At 42.3% G+C, this 21647-nt stretch overlaps 2 protein-coding genes across 2 annotated transcripts in view; one reads left to right on the forward strand and one right to left on the reverse strand.

The window, feature by feature from the left end:
* Positions 1-2908: 2908 nt before the first annotated feature.
* On the forward strand, positions 2909-7404 carry LOC103916751 (ankyrin repeat domain-containing protein 40-like). The gene is made up of 5 exons (XM_009323801.1): positions 2909-2913; positions 3005-3153; positions 4211-4684; positions 5569-5750; positions 7125-7404. Exons 1-5 carry the CDS (start codon positions 2909-2911, stop codon positions 7263-7265), a joined length of 951 nt encoding a protein of 316 aa, XP_009322076.1. The 3' UTR covers positions 7266-7404.
* Positions 7405-10609: 3205 nt separating this feature from the next.
* Positions 10610-21647, reverse strand: part of ABCC3 (ATP-binding cassette, sub-family C (CFTR/MRP), member 3) — a 34315-nt gene continuing 23277 nt past the window's right edge. Inside the window, exons 19-30 of the mRNA XM_009323736.1 lie at positions 20911-21016; positions 20057-20210; positions 18436-18643; positions 17554-17864; positions 16623-16822; positions 16392-16518; positions 15494-15595; positions 14322-14468; positions 13238-13396; positions 12704-12870; positions 11451-11645; positions 10610-10791 (exon numbers count right to left, since the gene is read on the reverse strand). Of these exons, the coding sequence (XP_009322011.1) occupies positions 10683-10791; positions 11451-11645; positions 12704-12870; positions 13238-13396; positions 14322-14468; positions 15494-15595; positions 16392-16518; positions 16623-16822; positions 17554-17864; positions 18436-18643; positions 20057-20210; positions 20911-21016 (1985 nt within the window). The 3' untranslated portion in view covers positions 10610-10682. The remainder of the gene's footprint in view (positions 10792-11450; positions 11646-12703; positions 12871-13237; positions 13397-14321; positions 14469-15493; positions 15596-16391; positions 16519-16622; positions 16823-17553; positions 17865-18435; positions 18644-20056; positions 20211-20910; positions 21017-21647) is intronic.

Below are 21647 nucleotides of genomic sequence, written 5' to 3' on the forward strand. Positions count from 1 at the left end.
AGCCGGGGCCGCCGGCCCCCGCTGCCGTGACGGGGACTTCTCCTCGGGTTCTCCAGCGCTGAGGCTGCCCTGGGTTCACTCTTCCACGTGAAATACAGATCGGTTGGAATTTAGAATGAAATCGAGAGGTCGATCCCCTGCCCAAATACGCCTCTGTGTCGAATATCTCTGTCCAAAGAGGGAACAGTGGTGATGCAGCCGATAGGCGCTGTCAGAAACACGGGTCCCCGTCCCACCGCCTCCCTGGGTCCTGCGGTGGTCGCCGCTTCTCCCGGTCACTACGTTGTTACTTTCTATTGCTTTGGGTTTTTTTGGAAGGACGTGCTGGCAGCCTGAGACAGAACGGGCTGTCAAAGCGCAGGCCTGGGCTTGCCAACACGTGTTCACGTCTAAGCAGAAATATTTTTTATTAACTCCTAAATCAGGTTTGAAAATGACTTTACCTTTCAAGCAGGGAACTTGCAGTGATACATATATAAACGCTTTGGGTTTGACATCTCATTCAGATACCGCCCGACGACAGTAAAACCGAGACTTCTCTGTAATGGACACAATGTGCAAGGGGGATTCTATACACGAACACACACACAAAATGTTACTTGAAGCAGGATTTACAGGGAAAGCTCAGGCATTTTTGGAGACTGTTTTCCGTAAGTTGGATTCAGCCTGTGTTTACTGTGCTGTGTTGTGCTTGATGTTGTAATTAAAAATAGGAAGAATTAAATCAGGAAAGGAGCTAGACTTTTAAAGATGAAAGTTCGATCGGCAATTTTGAGAAGCACGGGACACTTGCAACTTGAGGTTCAAATTGTGGTGATTAAAATTAGAACTTGTGAAAATTTAAGATAACTGGTTCATAAGACGTTGAATTATCTTAGTAAGATAAACAGCTGCTGTTACCAAAATGAGTTTGTATCTAAAACTGGCACTGATAAATCTGTCATAAAATATTTAAAAAAATTATGGCCTGGTCATTTTTAACTATGGCAATAAATGGATCTTCGCTGTTACTTAAATTTGCTTGTAGAATTTAAACTTCCCCAATGAGCTTCTCGGTACGTCTGATGCGAAGAGGTGCTGAGTACTTACATTTTGACGTGTGTCGGGTCCGTGGGTAGATGGTACCTCTCTGCACGAGACCACGTGAAATGGTCAGGATGGATCCCAAAGTGAGGCCAACGCTCTCCAGGCTTACATACCTTCTCTGCAAACTAAACCTGCAGATTTTGCGCTCAAAGCAAACACAGCCATGCTGGCTGCGCGTTGTCCCGCCACTTTGGCCCAAACTAGTTTATGACTTGGCCGTGCGCCACTTTGGAAGTCATGCAGGCTATTCACACTCGTTTCACAAGGAGATGTTTGTGAAAAGTCCAGAAAGCACTGCACAGAAAAACTAAGCAAACATGGGCTGAGCTTCATGGAGCTCGTCTCAGATTCTGTGGGATCTTTGGTGTTAAAAATTCAAGAATACTTTCTGCTGACAAAATTCTTTTATCCCATTTAAAAATGGCACTTTCTAGTTGAAACGCACAGCCCAACCTTGGAGCGAAAGCAGAGGATTTTACAATACTGCTAGCAATATCGCCTCTGAAACACAGATTTTGTAGCACCCTTTGTAGGATAGTCTATGAAGAAAAATAGCATGTGTACGTACACTTACATTCATGGCTCTTCAGTTAGAGCTAATCCTATATAACCTCTTGCTGCAGTGACTAGTCTCATTACCTTTAATTCAGAGATATTTGCTGCCATCAAGATACATTAATTTTAATAAGAAAGGGTAGAGTTGAGCCCTTTGTTTCTGGTAAGACAGGTTTATTAAGTCAAAATATATCACAATGAACAAGGTTTTGCAAGTCACCTTGTCTTCTCTTGGGTTTTTGTCCGATTTCTGTCCCTCCAAAGATCAGACTCTCTCTTTTCTCCCTTACATCCTTCTACACAAGAAAACTTAAAAGAGCAGAATGTTGAAAGTTGGGAGTTACTGGTCAAGATACAACTTTGCAGCCTAATGACTGTGTCTCTTTCTTAAAAAAAAAATAAAAAGCAGAAAAGCTTTTTGGAGCTAAACTTTCAACTGAAACTTTTTCCCCTAAGTTTGTTATTTCTTTCTGCTTTATTTTCTTTAGTTCTTTAAAAAAAAGCAACAACTTGGAGAAGGCTTAAGTGTTCATTTTTCCAAAGAGTTTTCTTCAGCTGGAGCTAGAGAATGAAAATAAAAGATAAAAGCTAGGGAGAGGTCAAACATCCCTAGAACCTGGGAGAGGGAAGAATGGCAAGACTGTACAGCAAGTTATAACGTGTGCTAAGAAGTCCCTAATACTAAGCACTAAATAAGCTTTTAGGATGGTTCTTTACTGTGTCTCTATGTCAGCAACTGCAAATAATAATTAAAAAATTCTAAAAAAGTGATTAGTTCTGTGCATCAGTTACAGATTGCGGAAAACTAGTTGTCTGCAGATGAAAGGTTGGGAATTGCTGGTGCAGCAGATAGCAACTGGGCAAAGAACTATGCTTACAAACTACGCTTACAATATTTTAAACATCATTTACTTCCCAAAAAGTGCAAGTCATTGTGCTGACAGCATAAATTAAAGAATAAAAATAGCATCCCAGGGAGGTATCCCTATTAGCACACACACAAGTATTTTAAGTACAACTTACTCTTTCAAAGATTAAAATAGCATATGCAAGCCTTCTTTTAATAGTTATTTTTCCAGAAAAGTTAGTAGCCTAATAAATGACAAATTGAAAAGATCTTGAACTTTAAAAATACTACTATGGAAACTTGGTATCAAGAGCATTAGAGCAAGGGAAAACTACATCAGCAGGTGTCACTGCAGGCTCCAAAACCAGTGTAAATTTCCAAGGCCGATTGCAATTAAAACCTTTTTTATGTTAGACAGGCATGAGGTCTTGTTCTTCTCATAGGCAGCAAGAACGAGTGGAAATTAATCTGCCGTGATTTAGGATTTCAAACAGTGTTAACATTTTCCGTGTGCAGGACTTGTTTGCACTGGGCGTGTAAACGGAACCATGCTCCAGTGGTGGCTTACCTGCTGCACGCCGGCGCCGACAAGGAGATCCTCACGAAGAAGGGAGAGAGGCCGGCCCAGCTGACATCAAAGAGAGAGATAAGGAAGATGTTGGGAGGTAAACCTATTGGCTGTGCGATACGATCGTCGGAGACTAGTAAAGGGCTGTTTGAAGCACGGATGTTCCAATCTGTATTTTGCACCTGAAGATACTGTGTTCGGGTTTTAGTAATAACTGTGACTTGATTTCTAGAGTGTTTACTTCGTACGAAATCAAAGTTTAAGAAAAGAGGATTACCAACAAATTCCATTGCCAGCTAGCCAAACTTTTTTCTAAATGCAAAAATTGGGAAAACTGTATTTTGAAAAATGCCATGATTAAACCAGTGGCGGGTAGATGCAGCTTCCTGTTTTCAAAAGGGCAGCAGAAGAAAATCTCTCAAATTTGGATGGAGCCCTTATATAAGCGACACCTAATTTTCCTGATGTTCTGTGGAGCTTAGACAGTCTTGAATAAATCGAAAATTAGCAGCCCAGAGAAACAGCTCGTTAAAGGACATTGGTAGAGCGTTTTTATCGTGTTTTGTAACTGCTGGAGCAGAGCAGGCTTTGCTGCTAGAGGTGATAAGTAAGTTGAAATGTGGTCGATTAACAACCTCCTTCCTCCCCTTTGTATTCCCTGTCTGTTTTTGTTTTCATTATTGTCTCCCAGCTGTTGAATTGGTAATGTTTCAGCTCTCCCAGTACTGCATGTTCTTTTCCCTTTATCCCCTGCCTTAATATCAAACAACATACTACCCTTTGTTTTTCCCTGCCTTATACATTATGAAGACAATAGCATTATACCACCAGAGACCGTGTTACAGCGCGCTGGCTACGAATTAAAACAAACCAACAGTATTGCAGTGTTGAAGGAACTAGCACCCCCAGAATTACTGGGATCGGACTCTGCTTTTGTGTTTACTGTCTTGCAAGACCTGAGCACGGTTCTGTCTACTGTAGAAAAAAGGCGTGGTGCTTCTTGATTCATCTTTTACCCTGTGATGCTTTTAACACTCTGCTCCCTCTCCATTAAAAAAAAAAGAAAGAAAAAAGAGAAGCCGCCCCACAGCGTTACAGCAATACTACTTTTTTTCCCCTCAAATCAGACTCAGAGAATGTTGTTTGTTTTACAGTGGAAGATGATGAACTCCCAGACTTAAAGAAAGATTCAGATCTGCCAATCATCCCTAATTATCTGGCAAACCCGCCGTTCCCCTACGTTTATAACACCATGAGTAACAGTATTCCAGACCCCTCGGTGAATGGGAGCATCTCACACTTAGAATCGCAAGATACCGACTCTTCTTCCTTACCCGACGCGGAGACTTGTACACGGGCATCATTGCAGCATGGGAACGCTGCTCCCGAGGCGGCTGATAACGGAGGCATGCCGTCGCTGCCCGGAGGGCGTACTGCGCCACCGCACTCCAAACCCGTCCTTCAGAAAGGCCCGGTTTACCAGGGATCGGTGTCTTGGAGCAGAAGTCCCCCTTCGCCAGTCGGATCAAACCAGGCCGTACCTCAGCCAGAGAACGGCTCCTGTATGGGGCCTGTGCCAGCATTTCAGCCGGTTTTCTTCACAGGAGCTTTTCCACTTAATATGCAAGGTAACAGTAAACGTCTCTTCTCGCTTTGTCTTGGAACCTCTGTCACCTTGGACAGTGAAAACAGACTCATCAGGGTTACGTGTATTCACAGCATTTCTAGAGATTTCAGGTTCCCGTCCTTAGGCATTCAGGAACTGTTTAAAGGGAATTAAGAGGCAGATATCCTGTTTCTGCTGGAACTGTTATTAAAATATTGATGAAAACATTTGCTGTTTGTCTCAAATGCTATAAAAGCATACAGACACCAGGGTAATCTAATTCTCTAAATAGCACACTCCAAGCTTCAAATAAGGAATGCGAGTACGCAGCTCGAGAGAGCTCAATCTGTAGAGCCGAGTCCGAGGTGAACTATTACACGATCTGCCATTTCTGCAGGTAAGTACTGCCTGCCCAAAGAGGGAAATCCGGAATTTCCGTTCCAGTTCAGAATTTCTTTCTTGAAATAAAAGCTGTTCTGGTGCCATGAATTAGCAAGGAGGAGAAGTTAAAAGAATCCATTTGAATCGTAGTGCCTGATGACCGAAAGAATCAAAAAACAATAAAAGCAATCTTGGATTGCTCAGGAAATTGATAACCAGTTTAATCTTCTCCTTTTAAGTTAGCTTAAATCCAGTGAGATGAGTCTTCGCGCAAAGGTTCATACATGCATATACACACACTCTATTAGATTTGTGGTGATTTTTTCATATAGGTTGATGCAAGTCAATCTTAGGAAAATTGTGGTCATACGAGTCCAGTTGTTTGCTTTCTGAGGGTTCTCGTATTGTTACAAATGATACAAACGAGGTTAATAGAACATAGAAATATTTGGAAGTTAGTATGGAGATAACTTTTCCAATTCCTTTATACATCTGCCTATTAATGTACCTTTTTATTTCTAATAGAACTGGTGCTTAAAGTTAGAATACAAAACCCTAATCTTAGAGAAAATGACTTCATTGAAATTGAACTGGACAGACAAGAACTGACCTACAAGGAACTGCTCCGAGTGAGCTGCTGTGAGCTGGGTGTTAACCCTGAGCACGTGCAGAAGATCAGAAAATTACCAAATACAGTGTTAAGAAAGGTAAGAACTCTAAATTTTGAAGTGCAGTAACTTACAAAAGAGGGGTTTAGGTTGCCATTAAAAAGGAATAGTTTGTTGGTCACCTGCATAGGCCCATGTTGCAAAAAAAACCCCCAAAACAAACAAACAAAAAAAACAAACAAAAAAAACCCCAAACCAAAGACCTTACTTCAGTTTTCAGCACTCAGTAGTTGTTAGGGATTTTTTTTTTTAGTAAAAAGGTTCTCAAGTTTCTTGATCGTTTTCTTTCTTAAACATTTGGTGTTGAGCCCAATTAATACCCGGTTTCTCTACTGCACTCTCAAATTCAGTGCAGTGCCACACCACCCTGACCGGTCGTCAGCATGTGAAGGGCCTGCAGCACTCAGCGGGGTTTTGCTCGTTCAGCGGGGACTGTACGCAGTCCCTTCAAAAACCAGAAAGGCGTTTCGGAGTCGTTCTGAGGGCAGGTCTCCGAGTGTAACTGTCTCTTCACTTCAGTGACACTTAACTGTCAGCAGGTCCCTCTTCTGTTTGCTGCACCTCTTCTACTGACTCACTGTTGACCTTTCTTTCACTCTCAAACCCCTCTAGAGCATTGTTGGCATCGGTCGTGGAGCTAATCTGATTAGCACTAGATTAACAGACATCACTGTACTGCATCTTCACTGACTATAAGGGGACTTAGTCTTTGTTAGTCAAGAAGTGGTGGTGGGGGACAGACAAACATAAGCAGTTCTGTCACTTGCCAGCTCGGGTTGTTGTTGACTGACTGTTTTTATTTCCAGCTCTAATTACGTCAGGCTCTCTCTAATTTAATGGCAATCTAATTACGTCAGTCTGGGTAGGACTGCAGGACACTCACTGTTCCTTGAGGCGATACAAAACTAATTCTGCCTGATGCTGTGTAGCAGCGGAGTACAGCTGCAGAGGGGATCAGAGCTCGAGCCTGTACCGTGGGAGGGTGTCTCTAAAGGCCCTGCCTAAGCCAGTGCTGCGATGGCGTTGGTGGGCCGCTCTAGAGGAACCTGCATGCAGGACCTTCGTGGGCAGAGGCAAGGATCAGTTCATGAGCTTCTAAGAATTACCGAGGGGGAACAAAAGGGGAGCTGGGGGGGCACGCAGTAGATCTTTACAAGTGTAATTCCACTAATCGCTTGCACTCACCGTCGGTATTGCATTCCTTCTAAAAATAGACTTAAGAGAGTAGCTGAATAGGATCCCAGGATAAACGTAAGATGCAACAAGATGTCTGCTTTCCAGTTTACTGTACAGAATTGTCATATTTATGGGTAAATACATACCTTCTGTTAGTATGAGCCTGTTATTTTAACTTACCTCTGCAAAACTGAACAGACGGTTTATCACCTAACAACTTGTTGTATTTGTTTAAAGGACAAAGATGTTGCAAGGCTACAGGATTTCCAAGAACTGGAGCTTGTTCTAACAGTAAGCGACAAAAACTTACTTTTCAGAGTCCCAACACTTTCTGAACGGAGTGGTTATAACAAGAAGGCATCAGAACTGACATATTAATCGTTTAAGGAATAAAACAAGAGATTTGTGTATCTCTCATTTTAAAATTACATTTGAAATACAGTATCTATAAGGGCTAATGATGTGAAAAAAAAAAATCTATTTTGTTAAGCTTGAAATAAACGAAAGATGTTATGCACAGTTACAGCCTCTAGTTAATCTAAGAGTAACGAGTCTGATACGAAAGTAGCTTAATGCAAAGGAAGTACTGGTAGAAGGATCTGTTAATGCAACACTTTTCCTTACAAAAATCTTGAAATACTGTAGAGTTAGCAGCTCTCAGGGAAAGGCTTACCTTAAACTGTTCTAATAATTTGTTTGCTATGAAATAGCGGAGGTACTCAAGCTGAAGAACCTGCCATGAAACCCATTCAATATTTGTACTGAGCCCATTACCATTAACGTTCACTTTTTAGATCACGTATTTTAAGTCATATCTTATTTAGAAGGAAAAAGACAGAAGGGTTTAAATCTGTGGAAGAAGCACAAAACTATGTCTAGTTTAAATACTATCAAGTGACTTACTACCTGTGATTTCTTAATCCCCGTTTACACTTTTCCCTATTTCTCAGGTTGAAAACAAAAAGTGATAGCAATTATCCAAATCATAAATATGCTCTCAACCAAAATCCTTTTTACTGTTGTCAATATGTAGTATTGACATGTGCAATTTAAAATACTTCTTGTTACTGTATTGAAAACACATTTCTCCAATGCTGCTTTAATTTCCCCTTTTAAAAGCACAAAAATTGTGATTTTACTTTCCTTTTACCTCTACATTCCTGAGAAAGATTGCATCTTGAAACTTCAAAGTTGCCTGTGTAAAAAGAAACTAGTGAAATGCCCAGGGTTTTCTGGGCTGATATTAAATCTTGGTGTTCCTATGCAATGTATTTTCTTTTTTCCAATGACTTGTGTTTACTCGCGTTGCTTATTGAAAAAAAAAAAAAACCCCAACCTTTTCCTGTTCCTCTTACTTAAAATTCAGAATTAGACTACTTTGCTATGAAATTCTGGAATAAATAAATTGAAAAGTATTTAAGAGCTGGATTTTATCTAATTTTTTAGGATTTTAGTATTTACTCAGTCATCTACATTTGAGGAAGAGTTTCTTCTGGTAGCCTAACTGTAAAAGTGTGCAGTATGAATGTGATGAACGAACTGAAGTTCGAGATGTAACAGGCCAACGGAACAACACACCGAACTGGACTGAATTTCCCACTGTTCCTTCGTCGTCCCCCTCCCTTCCCCCCAGCTGCTTTGGAAACTACAGCCACCAAAGCGTTCTGTGGTCTTGTCATCAAGGAACTCACAGCCCAAGTTAGGTGTACGTTGTACGTGGACCTGTAAACGGGATTTACAGCAGTAGCATGCTGAGCAGGGAGCCACCCAAACTAGCTGGAGGAAATGCTGAGGTGAGAACTGCATCGTAAGCTCTTACCGCTCCAGGTGGCTTCAGGCATCCACCACAGCCCCGCCGCCTTTCTCGGAGGCTGTGGCAGGTAAAGGAGTTCGTTCTCCCCCTGCAGTCAGGGCAGTCACCCCTATTACAGCTAACACCACAGGAACTGGTACCCACGTTTACCCGTGCTCTCTCTTTCTCGTCCAGTGAATAGTACTTTGTGCAGAGGGAAGCAGCTTCAGCGGGAGTGACCGAGCACGCAAGAGGGAGCCCTCTCCCAGTCTGCCGTGTAGTCGGATGTCCAGTGTTCACCTGGAAGCACAGATCCATGCAAACACCCAGATCTCCTGTGTGCCAGTTAACTAGGCCGAAGCTCAGTCTCCTAAGGCTAATAGTGGGACATTTTGTCACAACAAAATACCCTCTTCTGGAAAGTGCTGGAGGTCGAATGTGCTCTGAGTCATTGGCAAGATATTTTTTACACCAAATTGCTGGCGGTGTGTTAACTTCTGTATAATGGAATAACAGAATGGTTGTTCCTCGTATCGCACTTTACTGCATTCTCCCTGGCGCACAGAACAGATGGGGTTTAGGCATCGGCTGTCGCAGCGCCGGCTAAATCCACGAAGGTACCAGGATTAACCAGTCAGACCTACTAGAGGAAAGCTCAGCTGTTGGGTTGATGACTTCGTTGTCATTACCTTGCGGAGATGCTGATCCCTATCTATGCATTCAGAGGAATATTTTTATACCTTATGCAGTTTGTACACGGAAGGTACTATTAACACTCCTAACAAGCCGATCAGTGTGTAATCATTACGTTACTGCGTATGATAAATAATTCATTACTTTGTGCTCTGCTATATGAAATGTTAATGTCAAATGAATGCTTGGCTGCAGATTCTTGTTTCTATTTAAGAAGTATTATTTGTAAGAATTAATAAATGATTATTTTTGTCTTCTCAAAGTTTTTCTGAACTTTACTTACGGAAAAACATAGGAACTTTCTCTTGCCGGGTAGGTTTCTGGAGTGCTTGGTGGAGGAAGTGAACAACTAAAGCAAAAGGCATTCTATCACATCAGATCCTAGCAGCAAATGTTGTTTAAACACAGTACTCCCTTTATCTGAGGGGGCTTGGTTATCAATAATAAGGTAGATATTTATTTCTGCAAAAGAAATCACATTATTTCAGGCGATTAAGTGTTGAATGAGATAAATTATATACACATCTGCTCAGCGTGCGTGTTCAGCTGAAGTGGAGACCTACACATAGTGACTTCATACGTAAGAGAGATACAGCAAAATTATAGTACTGCTGTGCCAGTCATGTCCCTGCAGGCTCATGTGGAGTCTACTCAATTGGTAGAAATTGTGTAGTTAATGATTTATATATTAAGCCATCTGTAGGTTTAGTTTTAAATACACGTTACTTGTAATTCTTAGGCTGAAGAGGAATTTCAGAATGCTAAAGTTGCCCTGGGCAGGAATACCGAAGGCCCTGGGATAGCTCACAGCTTTGAGGCCATAGCATTCAACTCCCTTGTGCTGGGGGAAATACTGAAAGGAACAGGTTGGACCCGCTCGGAGATGACACATTATTTCACTATTTTTGAGCTGAGTCACCGCTTAACTGGGCCTGTCTTTCCACTTCAAAACCAATGAATCCTTATGCAGAAAACACACAAAAGAGGTGTATTTTGTACCGTTAATATAATTTACTAATCATAAACCTGAATACAGTACATATTGCCCTGTGATACATACATTTTCTTGGCAGAATGTTTGGCATTCTTTGGGAAAAAGGCATATAATAAAATATGTATATAGAAAATATTTAAAAATATAAAATTCACTTTCTGGTCCTTATAATTGAAAAATACTTTGTTCACATATCACAAGTTTAGTCTACTACAAAAACTGTTTTGTAAATTACAGTACATTCACAAGTCACTTTTGTGGCAAGTCAGTAATATTAAAAAAAAAAACCAAACCAAAACCCCAGGGGGTCTTCCTTTCATGCTAGTCCAGCATCTTTGGCCATACTGTAGAAAATACCCTTTGATGCTATAAGGCTTGCAGGCGTATCGAATTCGGCTACGGTTCCGTTGTCTAGAACAAGAACCCTGCACAAAAGAAAAGGTGGTGGTGGTGGGGGGGGAAGATATGTCAGAAAATGCAGAAGAAATGCGATATCCCTTTTTAGCACAAAGCAAACTGCTCTCATCTTTGCCTTGCCTTTGTTTTGCTCAATTATTTTCACACCTTGAAGCACAACAGATGATAAACATTCTCCCTGAGCTGCTGTTTGATGTAAAAAGGTACAGGACAGTCACCATCTCCCAGGGGTAATAAGGGGCGGGGGAAGTGTCATACTGGTAGTGCTGGAATTGAAAATATAGTACCAGAAATCCAAGGAGATAAAAGCTCATGAAGAATAGTAATATATTTCAGAGTAATTAATATGACATGATGTTAGTGAAAAAGTTACAGCAGCTGCTAGTTTGAAGAGGATCCGTAAGCTCGCTGACAGTGCCATTAGTGCAACTGGGTAGTATCTCTTGCAGCTCTGGTGAGTGAATGAAGAACCCGTTTCTTACGCCGACAGAAGCAAAGTCGGGTCTGGATACGCTGGGATTATATGGCCTAAACATCATTGCTTACATACTACCCGACAAGAGCATCAGTGTGACTGACCAGAGACAAACCAGACCCTTTTAAGTGCCGCTTCACACGGCCAGTAAACCGGTGAGCCCCCCCCCCCGCACCAGTAAGAGATTTTTACCTTGTGTAATCCATAATTGTGTTCAGCCTGTGCGCTATTGTCAGCACTGTGCAGTCTTCAAACTGGGTCCTAATTGTCATCTGGATAAGATCATCCGTCTCGAGATCGATAGCTGCTGTCGCTTCGTCTAGGATCAAGATTCTTGTCTTGCGAAGCAGCGCTCTCGCCAGACAGACGAGTTGCCTTTGGCCGACGCTGCAAGCAGAGACAGAGCTTTCACAGGGGAGGCCCCACTGCCCTTAGCTCTCCACTGCTCAGAATCACTTGTGCTAGAGCAGGGTACTTGTCAGGTGAAGTTACCGAACAACAGAGACAAACAAACAGATAGTATTTAGCAAACAGCCCAGTCTGTCCACCCTAGAGCTAATAAGTACAGGTTGCGGCATTACTCAGCTAGTTTTAGCGTATGTGTTCGCTTACTGCCTGACCCAGTACTGACAGAGCCACCAAATGCCCCCTTCCTATCACTGTGACAAAAGCCAGGGAAACTAATAATTACAATGCTTCTGCCTGAGTTTTCAGAAACACACAAATTTGCAACAACACTGAGCATATGCAAACTTAAAAAAAAAAAAAAAAAAAAAAAAAAAAAAAAAAAAAAAAAAAAAAAAAAAAAAAAAAAAAAAAAAAAAAAAAAAAAAAAAAAAATCTGGGTGGCTCACACGTCCTCCCCTGCCACAAGAGCACCCCAGACGCAGCCCACCCCAGACGCAGCCTCTGTGGGTTGAGGAGGGAGCTGAACATTCATCACATACATAATCTGGTTACACCACAGACTCAGAAGCCAACGCAGCGCTTCAAAGCATGGCATTTTATCATGCTCATCCACGTCTTCATGGGTCTTCCAAATAACAGTGGAAAATAAACATTGCTAAAGTGTCAGTTTAGGCAGAGGACTCTTATTCAGCACAGCAGTTATACACGTTATCATGGCATTTCCCTTCCCACCAAACCGTGTTTAAGGGACTGCCTATTCCTAACACCCTGTCATCCTGAGACTTCTTTCTTTACTGATAAGACAGGATTTTGGTTTGGGAGAAATCCTTCCCAGCAGCAAAGAAGAATCAGATCATTCGTGGCAGAGGCAGAACAGTAGGCAAACGTTTGAGCCACAGTGGTTTGCCTGAAACAGGAATAGGTGGCTAAATCATTTCAGACACGACAGACCGCAGTGTAAACCTGTGCTCAAGTGTTACTCACTGCTACAGCTGAATGAAAGCTCAGTGTTCGTTTCTGCTCCAAGCTTTCCTTACCTAAGATTTTCTCCACCTTCTGAGCATTCATAGTCCAACATGGATGGCTGACTACTGACAAACCTCTTCAAATGGGACAGTTCAAGAGCTTTCCATATTTCTTCATCTGAATACTTATTAAATGGGTCCAGGTTCATCCTCAATGTTCCAGAAAAGAGAACAGGATCCTGGATGTAAAACCACCTTTCATTAGCTTTAGCTGTTTTAAGTACAGATATTATGAGTTACTGCTCTGAAGTCTCCATTGCATTGCAGGTAGGCCACCTCCCAATCCCATCCACTCTGAAAATACATTACGTTATACACACTTAAAACTCAAGTTCCAACTGTAAAGATGGTTTATCCTAAAGCCTGTTCTATCACCCCATCGCCTTATAAGGTGGCAGGACAGGACCACTTAAAGTATAAATAGGTTGTTTTTCTGAAACGATTTTCTGAGTGTTACAAAGCATTTTCCTCTGTGGATAAGCCATTATTTATGGTTTGCTAAGCTGTTAGAGATCCTTCCTTTATTGTGATACACAGAAACAGTACCTGAGGAATAATTGTTAGCCTCGATCGAAGGTCATGGAGACCAATCTCTGAAATTTTCACACCATCGATTCTGATTTCCCCTTTTACAGCTTCCAGGATCCTAAAGAGACAGAGCGTCATGGAGGACTTCCCTGCTCCGGTTCTGCCAACAATTCCAATCTACAACAAATTGCAGGTTTAACAGGAAAGCATATAGTTAAAACCAAAACAAAACCCAACAAAAAGCCCCAGAGAAACCTCCAAGATTCCTCTAAGAGGTTTGACACAAGATCTAAATCTCAGAAAGAATGCAACCATCCTTCCCTAGAAACCCGTGTCATACATTGTAATGTATATATTGCCATTCCCATAATTTGAATGACATTGCATATAAATACATACATAGGCCTAGAGCCATCCTACATAACTTTGGGTGATTAGCTGAAGTACCCATGTTAGGAGTCCAATCACTCCAGGACAAGAAATAAAGGCTTTCCAGAGGGCAATTCAGACTTTACGGTAAGCACATGTATCTCCATTCCAGAAGGCGGCTGTCATCCTGTCTGCTTAGTGTAAGGATAATTCTCTTTTAATAACAGCCTGTTAAGTGGAGGACTTTCCCATGCTAATTGTTCTGTCACCAGCACGCAAACCCCAGAACTTGCTATTGAAGCATGAAGAAACGAATCTCCCAGAACAAAGACAATTTCCTGATACAGGAAGCATGCCAAAAATTTCACAGGGAAAGCCAGAGAGCAGAAAAAGCTGGAATTCCTTCTTCCATCTGCACTGCCTCAGAAAAGCGTTCTTGTCACTGAATTTTTGTCACTTGCGCTGGTGCCTCCTACGTGGTATATGGTAGGTAGCCTGTTGCCAGCCTAACTTGGAAAGTCCAGAAAGTCCCATGCAAGTGGTCCTACTGCTTCCAGCCTGGAGGATGCTGGCACACCGACAGCACGGTTGTCACCGCTGGCTCCTGCAACGCCAGCTTGAGTAGGTCTCCACCACTGGGGCAGGCGTGCTTGTACACCTTGTCCTCTACTCCATGGTTGTCACTGGAGGCCCAGAGCAAGGTTCTAGCAAAGACAAACAGCTGGTAACTCACCTTTTCTCCACCATGCACTTGGAGGTTTAGACCCTTCAGCACTAGATCCAGGCCTTTCCTGTACCTCACTGAATAATTCACAAACTCCAGCTCTCCCTTGGATGGCCAGTCTTCCGGAGGACTCTTGCCCTCAATGATCCAGGGAGCCTAAGGAAAACAGAAGTCAGAAATGCCTCATATTTTTAAGAAAAAAAAGTAATTCAAACTCAGATACAAACATTAGCATTTGTGGGTTACTAGAAATATATCCGATAAGTCAAATCTCCATTATCAAATACATTTATAATAGCGGGGGAAAAACATGGGTTCCTAAGTATGCAACCATTTTGGTCTTTGTTGTGAAGTTTTCAGGAAAAAAAGTCTGAACATATAGGGCCAAATCCTCAATGGATATACATTTACATTTTTTCCATTAACTGTAATAGAACACTGCCTGTTTCATGCCAGCTCAAGCTCTGGCTCATGACACATAACATGCACCTTGACTAGCTTCCTTTTAGCTTCCAGATTAAATACTTGATCTCCAGAACCGTACGCTGCAGCCCTCCTCAGATCCTCCATTTCCTAATTCTTAGTCTCCCATCACGTACACAGGGCTAACAAAACCTTGTGTGTCCACAGAGCAGCAGATTTCCCAGCGTAGCTACATCTACCACCTTTAAAAGTCTTTGGCAACAAAAATAGATGATTGGATGATTTTCCTGGATTAGGTAGTACAGTGTTCCTAGAGATGTTCTTCTCTCATGGGAGATGAGGACTGATTAAGCTGATTAAATAGAAATACAATTGAAAACATGTGCATAGCCTGATAATCGTACTGCAGCTGTGCTCACTAGCAGGATCACAGCACCATCCATACAGGTAGGACTATGCATCAGACACTTCAAACCCAATGGGAGCAATAATCTGATGGTGAAACTCATCTCTGTTGTGCTATAGCCACTCACAGTAGCAGAAAATGAGATGCTAAGCACAGGCTGCATGACGGCAGTAATAATTTGGAGCTGTGATAGCATAAATTACAGTTCAGAGTGTGACATTTGTTCAGGTTAAACGATAACACTCTCAGAGCAGGAACTGTCTCTCAAGAGTCTAAAGAAAGACCATGTAAATGTGTGCATTAAAATTTCACCACGCTTGTTGGTGAGCATGCTTGACACTTGGTAGCTGACCTCTGTTTCAGTTTCTGAATACTCTTTTATTCTTTCAACAGCCACAATGTTAGTTTCAAGTTCAGAAGTCATTCGGACCATCCAATTCAGAGACAAGGTCACCTTGGGGAAGACAAGGAACAAAATATCACCCACAGAGGAACAACAGATTTAATAATAACAACAACAAAACCAGACACTGCTATTAAGACATGGATTCATATTAATATTACAAATGGAATAATTACCTTTGCATTGACATTAATACAGTTACTGGGACAAGAAGTCTACAGATAATCAGGTGCTCACGTGAAGCAGCATATGCTTCCCACGGTGATTTAACAAATGGCCCTCTCAAAAAAGTTGGTTGGAAGTCATACCCCTAGCCATGGGTCTCACTGGAAAACTGCTAACAGCAATCCTGCACACTCATGGTATCTAAAAAGCTTCTGGCAAGAGCGAGGCCATTAAATCTGCTAAACTGTCCACAGCTTGGGTGAGTACAGTTTATCTTGCCTATTTATGAATCCTACTGATCTGCCTGTGATTACCTGGACACACCGATGTGCTACGTAGCAGGCGTGATGCAGACCATGTTAAGCTCATGCTGCTCAAATGACCTGTTCTTGGTGGGTGCACCTGACACTTCCCAAGCTTCCTGCATGCCGCCGACTGGGGATACCGGGGTGCAGCACAACCTCGATGCTCCCAAAGTGCCCTGAAGTCCTACTGCGTGCGAGCTCGCTGATGGTCTGTCAGCATTCAGTGTAAATCTCTACTGTTTCCAGATGTCCCACAACTCATTTTTATTATTCCCTTATTAACTTCAGCTTTAACAAGCACTTAAATTATTGCTAATATATCCATACCATCTACAAAAATGCGAACCCATCAACGAACAGAAAACTGTAACACATACCTGTAACGCATAAGATACTGAAAGTCCTACTAAGCCAGCATTCAGGCTGTTTTTACCAATCACAGCAAAAAGGGCAGCAAAAAGGACAATACAGTTCCCCACAAATTCAACTCGAACGCCCAGCCACCTGGTAGAAAGACAGACGTAAGGAGAGCGGTGAATGGTTTCTTGGCCCAGTCATACAACCACAGGATTCTCTAAGTGGAAACAAGAAGTTATATGCCTTTTTACCTGTTTGATACTATGCCAGGGTAGTAACTCTTCTGATTTTCATCCATCTTCAGATCACTGATGTCTATAAAGGACTTCACCCTTCTATAGGCTCTGATGACACTGGCCCCTGACACTGTTTCTGAGAAGTGTGAGTAGATGGGAGATCTGCTCACAGACTCCAGGCGCTTCAGCTGGCGGGAGGTAGCTACATAGAACCGCTGCCATTTTTTGGAGAAAATTGAAGGGTACATGAAATACTTTCTCTTTTAATTAACAGTGAAGAGTTTTTTAGGTTGAGGATTTAAATGAGATTGCTACTGGTGCACTTCAACCCTCCAAAATATTCGCTATAATTAAGAAGAATTTCAAGAGAGTTATCTTTGCTTCATTCCACAACAGAGTATTGGGTAACTGCAATTTCTATAGACTGTAAGTCAAATTTATCTATGTCCCTTTAAATTTAGTTAATATAGCCTAACAAAATGAATCCATTTGTAGGAGCCTCATTTTCCAAGAAAATGAAGCATGAATTTGCACCTCTGTTATCAGGTCTCTATTTACGGTCTATAAAATAAGCTTCATTTTTGCTCAGAAGTCAATAAAATTGATGCTTTTTATTTTCAACACTAACTCCTCACCACCTTAAAAACTTGTCAATATGTCAAATATATACACACTTCAATATAATGAAGTGCACTGCAGCTCTGTCTCTAGCAGTAGGCTTATTTGTTATTACTTAAAAGCAAAAAAAGGTTATGCCTGTTTATTTCATGACCACATCTCACAGGCCATTTTTTCTGAGAGAAGTAAATAATGTTTTGTTTACATAAACATGTAGTTACTTCAGATATTTCAATTTTCCCCCAAATTCATGTTGTTTTTCCTAAAAAGAAACACGAACAATGGAATAAGAGTCATTGCAATGGTAGTCGGATATTTTTCCAGTTACCTGAACAAAGAAGTACAGAATTGCAAGTGGAACTATAACCACAGCGAAGAGCGGAGTACTTGCTATAATTACAATCATCGTCGATAAAGAGGTGAAGAATGTTCCGAGGAACATCAAGATGGTTGGTGGGATTACTTCATCGATCACGTAGATGTCCTTTGAAAAGCGGTTGATGATTCGGCCCGTTGGGGTGGTGTCGTAGAAGGACTGCGGGGTGTGAAATTTGTTCTCCAGCAGAGCAGCGTGGAGTGTCCGGGCTGCGTTAATGCCTCCCATGGCCAGGGTAAAGGAGCAGATGAGTACTATGAGGCCTAACAGGCGAAGAGGAGACGTGTTAACCAGCGAACACGACGTTCCCAATTCGCAGCTCTGACTCTCAGTAGTTTCTGTTGTGCTAGAAGCTTTTTTTCCTTTACTATAGTCCCTGTCCACCATTCTCTTACCATGCACATTAGCACTATGGCACTGTGGTCACTGCTGCCTAAGGCACAGGAATATGACAGCGTGGTGAAATCCTGCAGGACCACATAAGCCAGATGCACAACCATCTCGCCTCTGCTTTCCGCAAGCCTCCATGAAGTCCTAATGCTACAACTTCGCCCCAACCCTTCAGTCTCTTCTGCACCTAAGTTTTCATGTTTTCTCTCCAACTTACCTCTCTCAGGCTTCCATGTCACCTGTTCAACCCCCTCCAAGGGCTTCACAACAAAATTAAAAGTGTTGGGCTGAGCTCAGGCTTTGTAGCTCCAGGTTATGTTACTTCCCTTGCTTAGGATAGGATTTGGGGGGACAATTTTGGGCCACCAGCAACTGGTGCCGTGGCTTTCCCACCTAAGTCCTCTTTACTAAACATTGAGACATCATGATTTTATCTGGTCTCACCTTGCAAGAGGCCCAAGGCAGCATAGACTCCGATTCGCATGGCTGTGTTGTGCTGAGTCCCATTTATCACCGGCTCGTTGGTCCAGTCACTGAGCCACACGTTGGCCCCAATGGCAGCAGCATTTTGACAGCAATACAGGAAACATATCACTAAAGAAATGACAGGGCTGACAGCCTTCACGTATTGCCAGAACACCGTTAGCTTCACCTGCAAAATCACACACCAAAGCTGGTTTGTACAACTTACACAATAAAGAGTTTAGACAGAAGAAGAGAAAAAAAATTCTTCGTCAGAGGAACGGCTAAGTTCAAAACTGCCCAAACTCTAACATACCACAGAGAACAGCTCATCTACCTGAGCTCCACATCAGGGCGATGACTTTCAAAACAAGTCAGGAACTTCTCTGAAACACTCTTTTCCTCCATTTTGAGGAACTGTATTTTATTAGTTTTGTGGGGTTTTAGTTTTTAAGACTCTGCTGGGGGGGGGCGGGGGGGGGAGAAAAGAAGCTGATCAAATAGCAGCAAAGGATGGGCAACAAGAACAGGAGCCAAGTTTTTCAGGCAAAAGAAGCAACTTGGCAGGCATATCGAGCTCAGGACTACTTTAAATGGCCTATTTAAGGAAAAGTGCTGAATATGCCTCCATTCAGGTGTCTTTACAGCAGCTTAAATGAGGTACCAAATGCTAGTGCACCCCAACAGGAACATAAACAGATGATGCTTGTGGCAAAAAGTAAAGGTGCTATCTCTAAGGTAGTGCAAAAAGGCAGAGAAGCAAAAGGAGACAGATATTCAGGACAAAACTCAGTCTCTAAAAAGCGTAAGAAGGAATCATTAAAAGAACAAGTGTTGTTGATTAGGGACTTCGAAAGCTAAAATAATCCACAGAAACAGTTAATTATATGTCTGTGCCATGGACCATGTACATCAGACTAAACAGGACGCACGGAGCCTTCTGACGTGGAGGGAAGGGGCTTTCTTTAACAAAACCTCCCTGCTCCTATTCCATCTGCTGCTCCTTTCTGTCCCTTTCTTTTACTTTTGTATTCCCATCTTCCTCTTTTTTTCCTTCTCTTCTCTTTTTCACTCCTGTTCCCATTTCACTCCCTGGCCCTGCTCGGGGAGAGTACAGCCCCTTTTGTACCTATAAGCATAAAACGCTCTCGAAGATGGGGTGGCGGGTCTCACTCAGAACAGATCTGCTGGCACACAGCAGCCAGCTGGCTTGTATAACCCACTGCTGCGGTTCATCAAATAGCCAGTGCTGCAGCTGGACTCAACAGCAGCCAAACAGTTTAAAGACAAACAGTGCTGAAAGCTCTGCAATGCAAAGGCAGGGCTGAGGGAACGCCATGCTACAGTGGTATCAGGTGACTGTGGCAGGAGCTGGAAGGGATTTCCCCCCCCTTTCCTTAAGTACATAGCCCTTGCCAGGTGCAGAAAGCTCTGCCAAAATCCCAAATTGGAATGATCAGTGGCCACCAGATTAATGCCTAAAACCTGCAGTCATAATTTATACAACACATTTAACAGAACTGGATCAAATGTAAAAATAAAAATTATTTTTTCAAACAGAAAAAAAAAATGCAGAAAAAGGGAGGGGGGAATCAAACCATACCGTTCCTGTTTCAGTGGTTTCAGCCTGAATAAGTTTCTCGTTAGGATTTTTTCTTGGCAGAGGAGGCTCTGCTGGCTTCTTTTCACAGACTCTTCGTTTCGTTGACATTTTGTTGGGACATTCTCCTCCCTCAGAAGATATTACACTAAGTTGCCTAGTCAAAACAAGAGAGTCATTAGGAGAAAAAGGGCATATTGTGGCAGTGCTAAGGCAAGACTGGGATGCAGCAGATTGGACTCATTCCCAGCTCTTCTGCCGAGTTCCCATGCCAGCCTCACTCACAGCTATGGGTGCTTGTACCACCCTCTGAATGTTCAGTGATGTTCAGTGATGCCAGAAATACAGTTCCCAACAAAGGCTGTGGCAGGGCCTGGGCTCTTTGGTAAAGGCCTTTAGAGGCTTCATCAAAAGACAGACTTTTCAAAGCTAACCTCTGAGCTGCTCTGTTTTCACATCAACGGTAGCTGGACAGCATCTATGGGTACACTTACGAAAACTTTTAAAGATTTCCAAGATTCCCAATGGAAAGGCGCAATGCAAAGGGTTTATCTATCATGCAACTGGTAGCAGTTTAGTGTTGTGTGGGTAACTACATACAGCGGCGTTACCTGAGAACCAGAGGGTTGCCTTAAGAAATTGGTTCAGTTCAGATTAAAAAGAGGATTGCAGGAACAGATGTTTGATCTTCTTTGCATGTTCTTTCACCTTGATTTTCAAAAGGACACTAAACCGATTTATTTATAAGCAGAAACTAAGGAAACTAAAGCCCAGACTGAGAAGCAGTGTGTGACTAACATCTTTCAGATATGTTTCACCCCAGATGCAGACTATAAACACATGAACGTCATGTTTACCTAAGAAACTGTTTGCGGACTTCGTTTGTCACGGGTTCGTTATCTGCCAGATCGGTGTGGATACTGAGGGTGTCTTCAGCTAGCAGGACTTCTTCCTCCTCCAGCACTGCAAGACAAGATAACACATCAGATTTTCTGCTGAATAAAGCAGAAAGCACAGAAAAAGGTGGCTGTACAAAGCAAGTCATGAAAAGCCAATACCACAGCAGGAAAATCGTAGTGCATAAACTCCCCCATAGTTTTGCTTACGTCCCTTCTGTGCATCACTTTTCCTAACTAAATTGCAAAGATCTGGTAAGGCAATGCCAAATGCATTTACATCACATTCCTTTAGTGTATCAGAAATGCTAAGCAATAGCATTATAGTTGGTTCTAGCTAAATTCTCTTATAGGGCATGCTCTAGGCATGACCTTGGGATGGGGAAGTCATGTCAGGAACTACTGCAAGCCTCTGCTGTTGGTAGAAGATGTCATGCATGTTCCTCTCTGCTTGTCTGGAGAGAAGCAGTGCTGCAATCAAAGAGCGTGGGAACACTGTCACACAGAGGAAACATTTACTGAAATGCTTTAATCTTATATCATTTTATCAGAATCAAACCAATCTGAAAAGTAACCCAAGATTAAAATGTCATTTGAACGTTGCTATATGAAAAAAACAACAGCATATAAACAGAGAAAAAATACCAGACTCCGGGTAGCCCCTTTGATAGCAAGCCCAGTTTGTTCTTGGCTACTCC

The sequence above is a fragment of the Pygoscelis adeliae genome, unplaced genomic scaffold (genome assembly GCF_000699105.1).
Source record: "Pygoscelis adeliae isolate BGI_AS28 unplaced genomic scaffold, ASM69910v1 Scaffold75, whole genome shotgun sequence".
Classification (NCBI taxonomy): domain Eukaryota; kingdom Metazoa; phylum Chordata; class Aves; order Sphenisciformes; family Spheniscidae; genus Pygoscelis; species Pygoscelis adeliae.

What these genes read in the sequence shown, in the direction of transcription:
- LOC103916751 (XM_009323801.1), top strand. An exon ending in GATAAGGAAGATGTTGGGAG is followed by an intron (nt 3,154 to 4,210) that starts GTAAACCTATTG and finishes TTTGTTTTACAG; the next exon opens with TGGAAGATGATGAACTCCCA. An exon ending in TTTTCCACTTAATATGCAAG is followed by an intron (nt 4,685 to 5,568) that starts GTAACAGTAAAC and finishes TATTTCTAATAG; the next exon opens with AACTGGTGCTTAAAGTTAGA.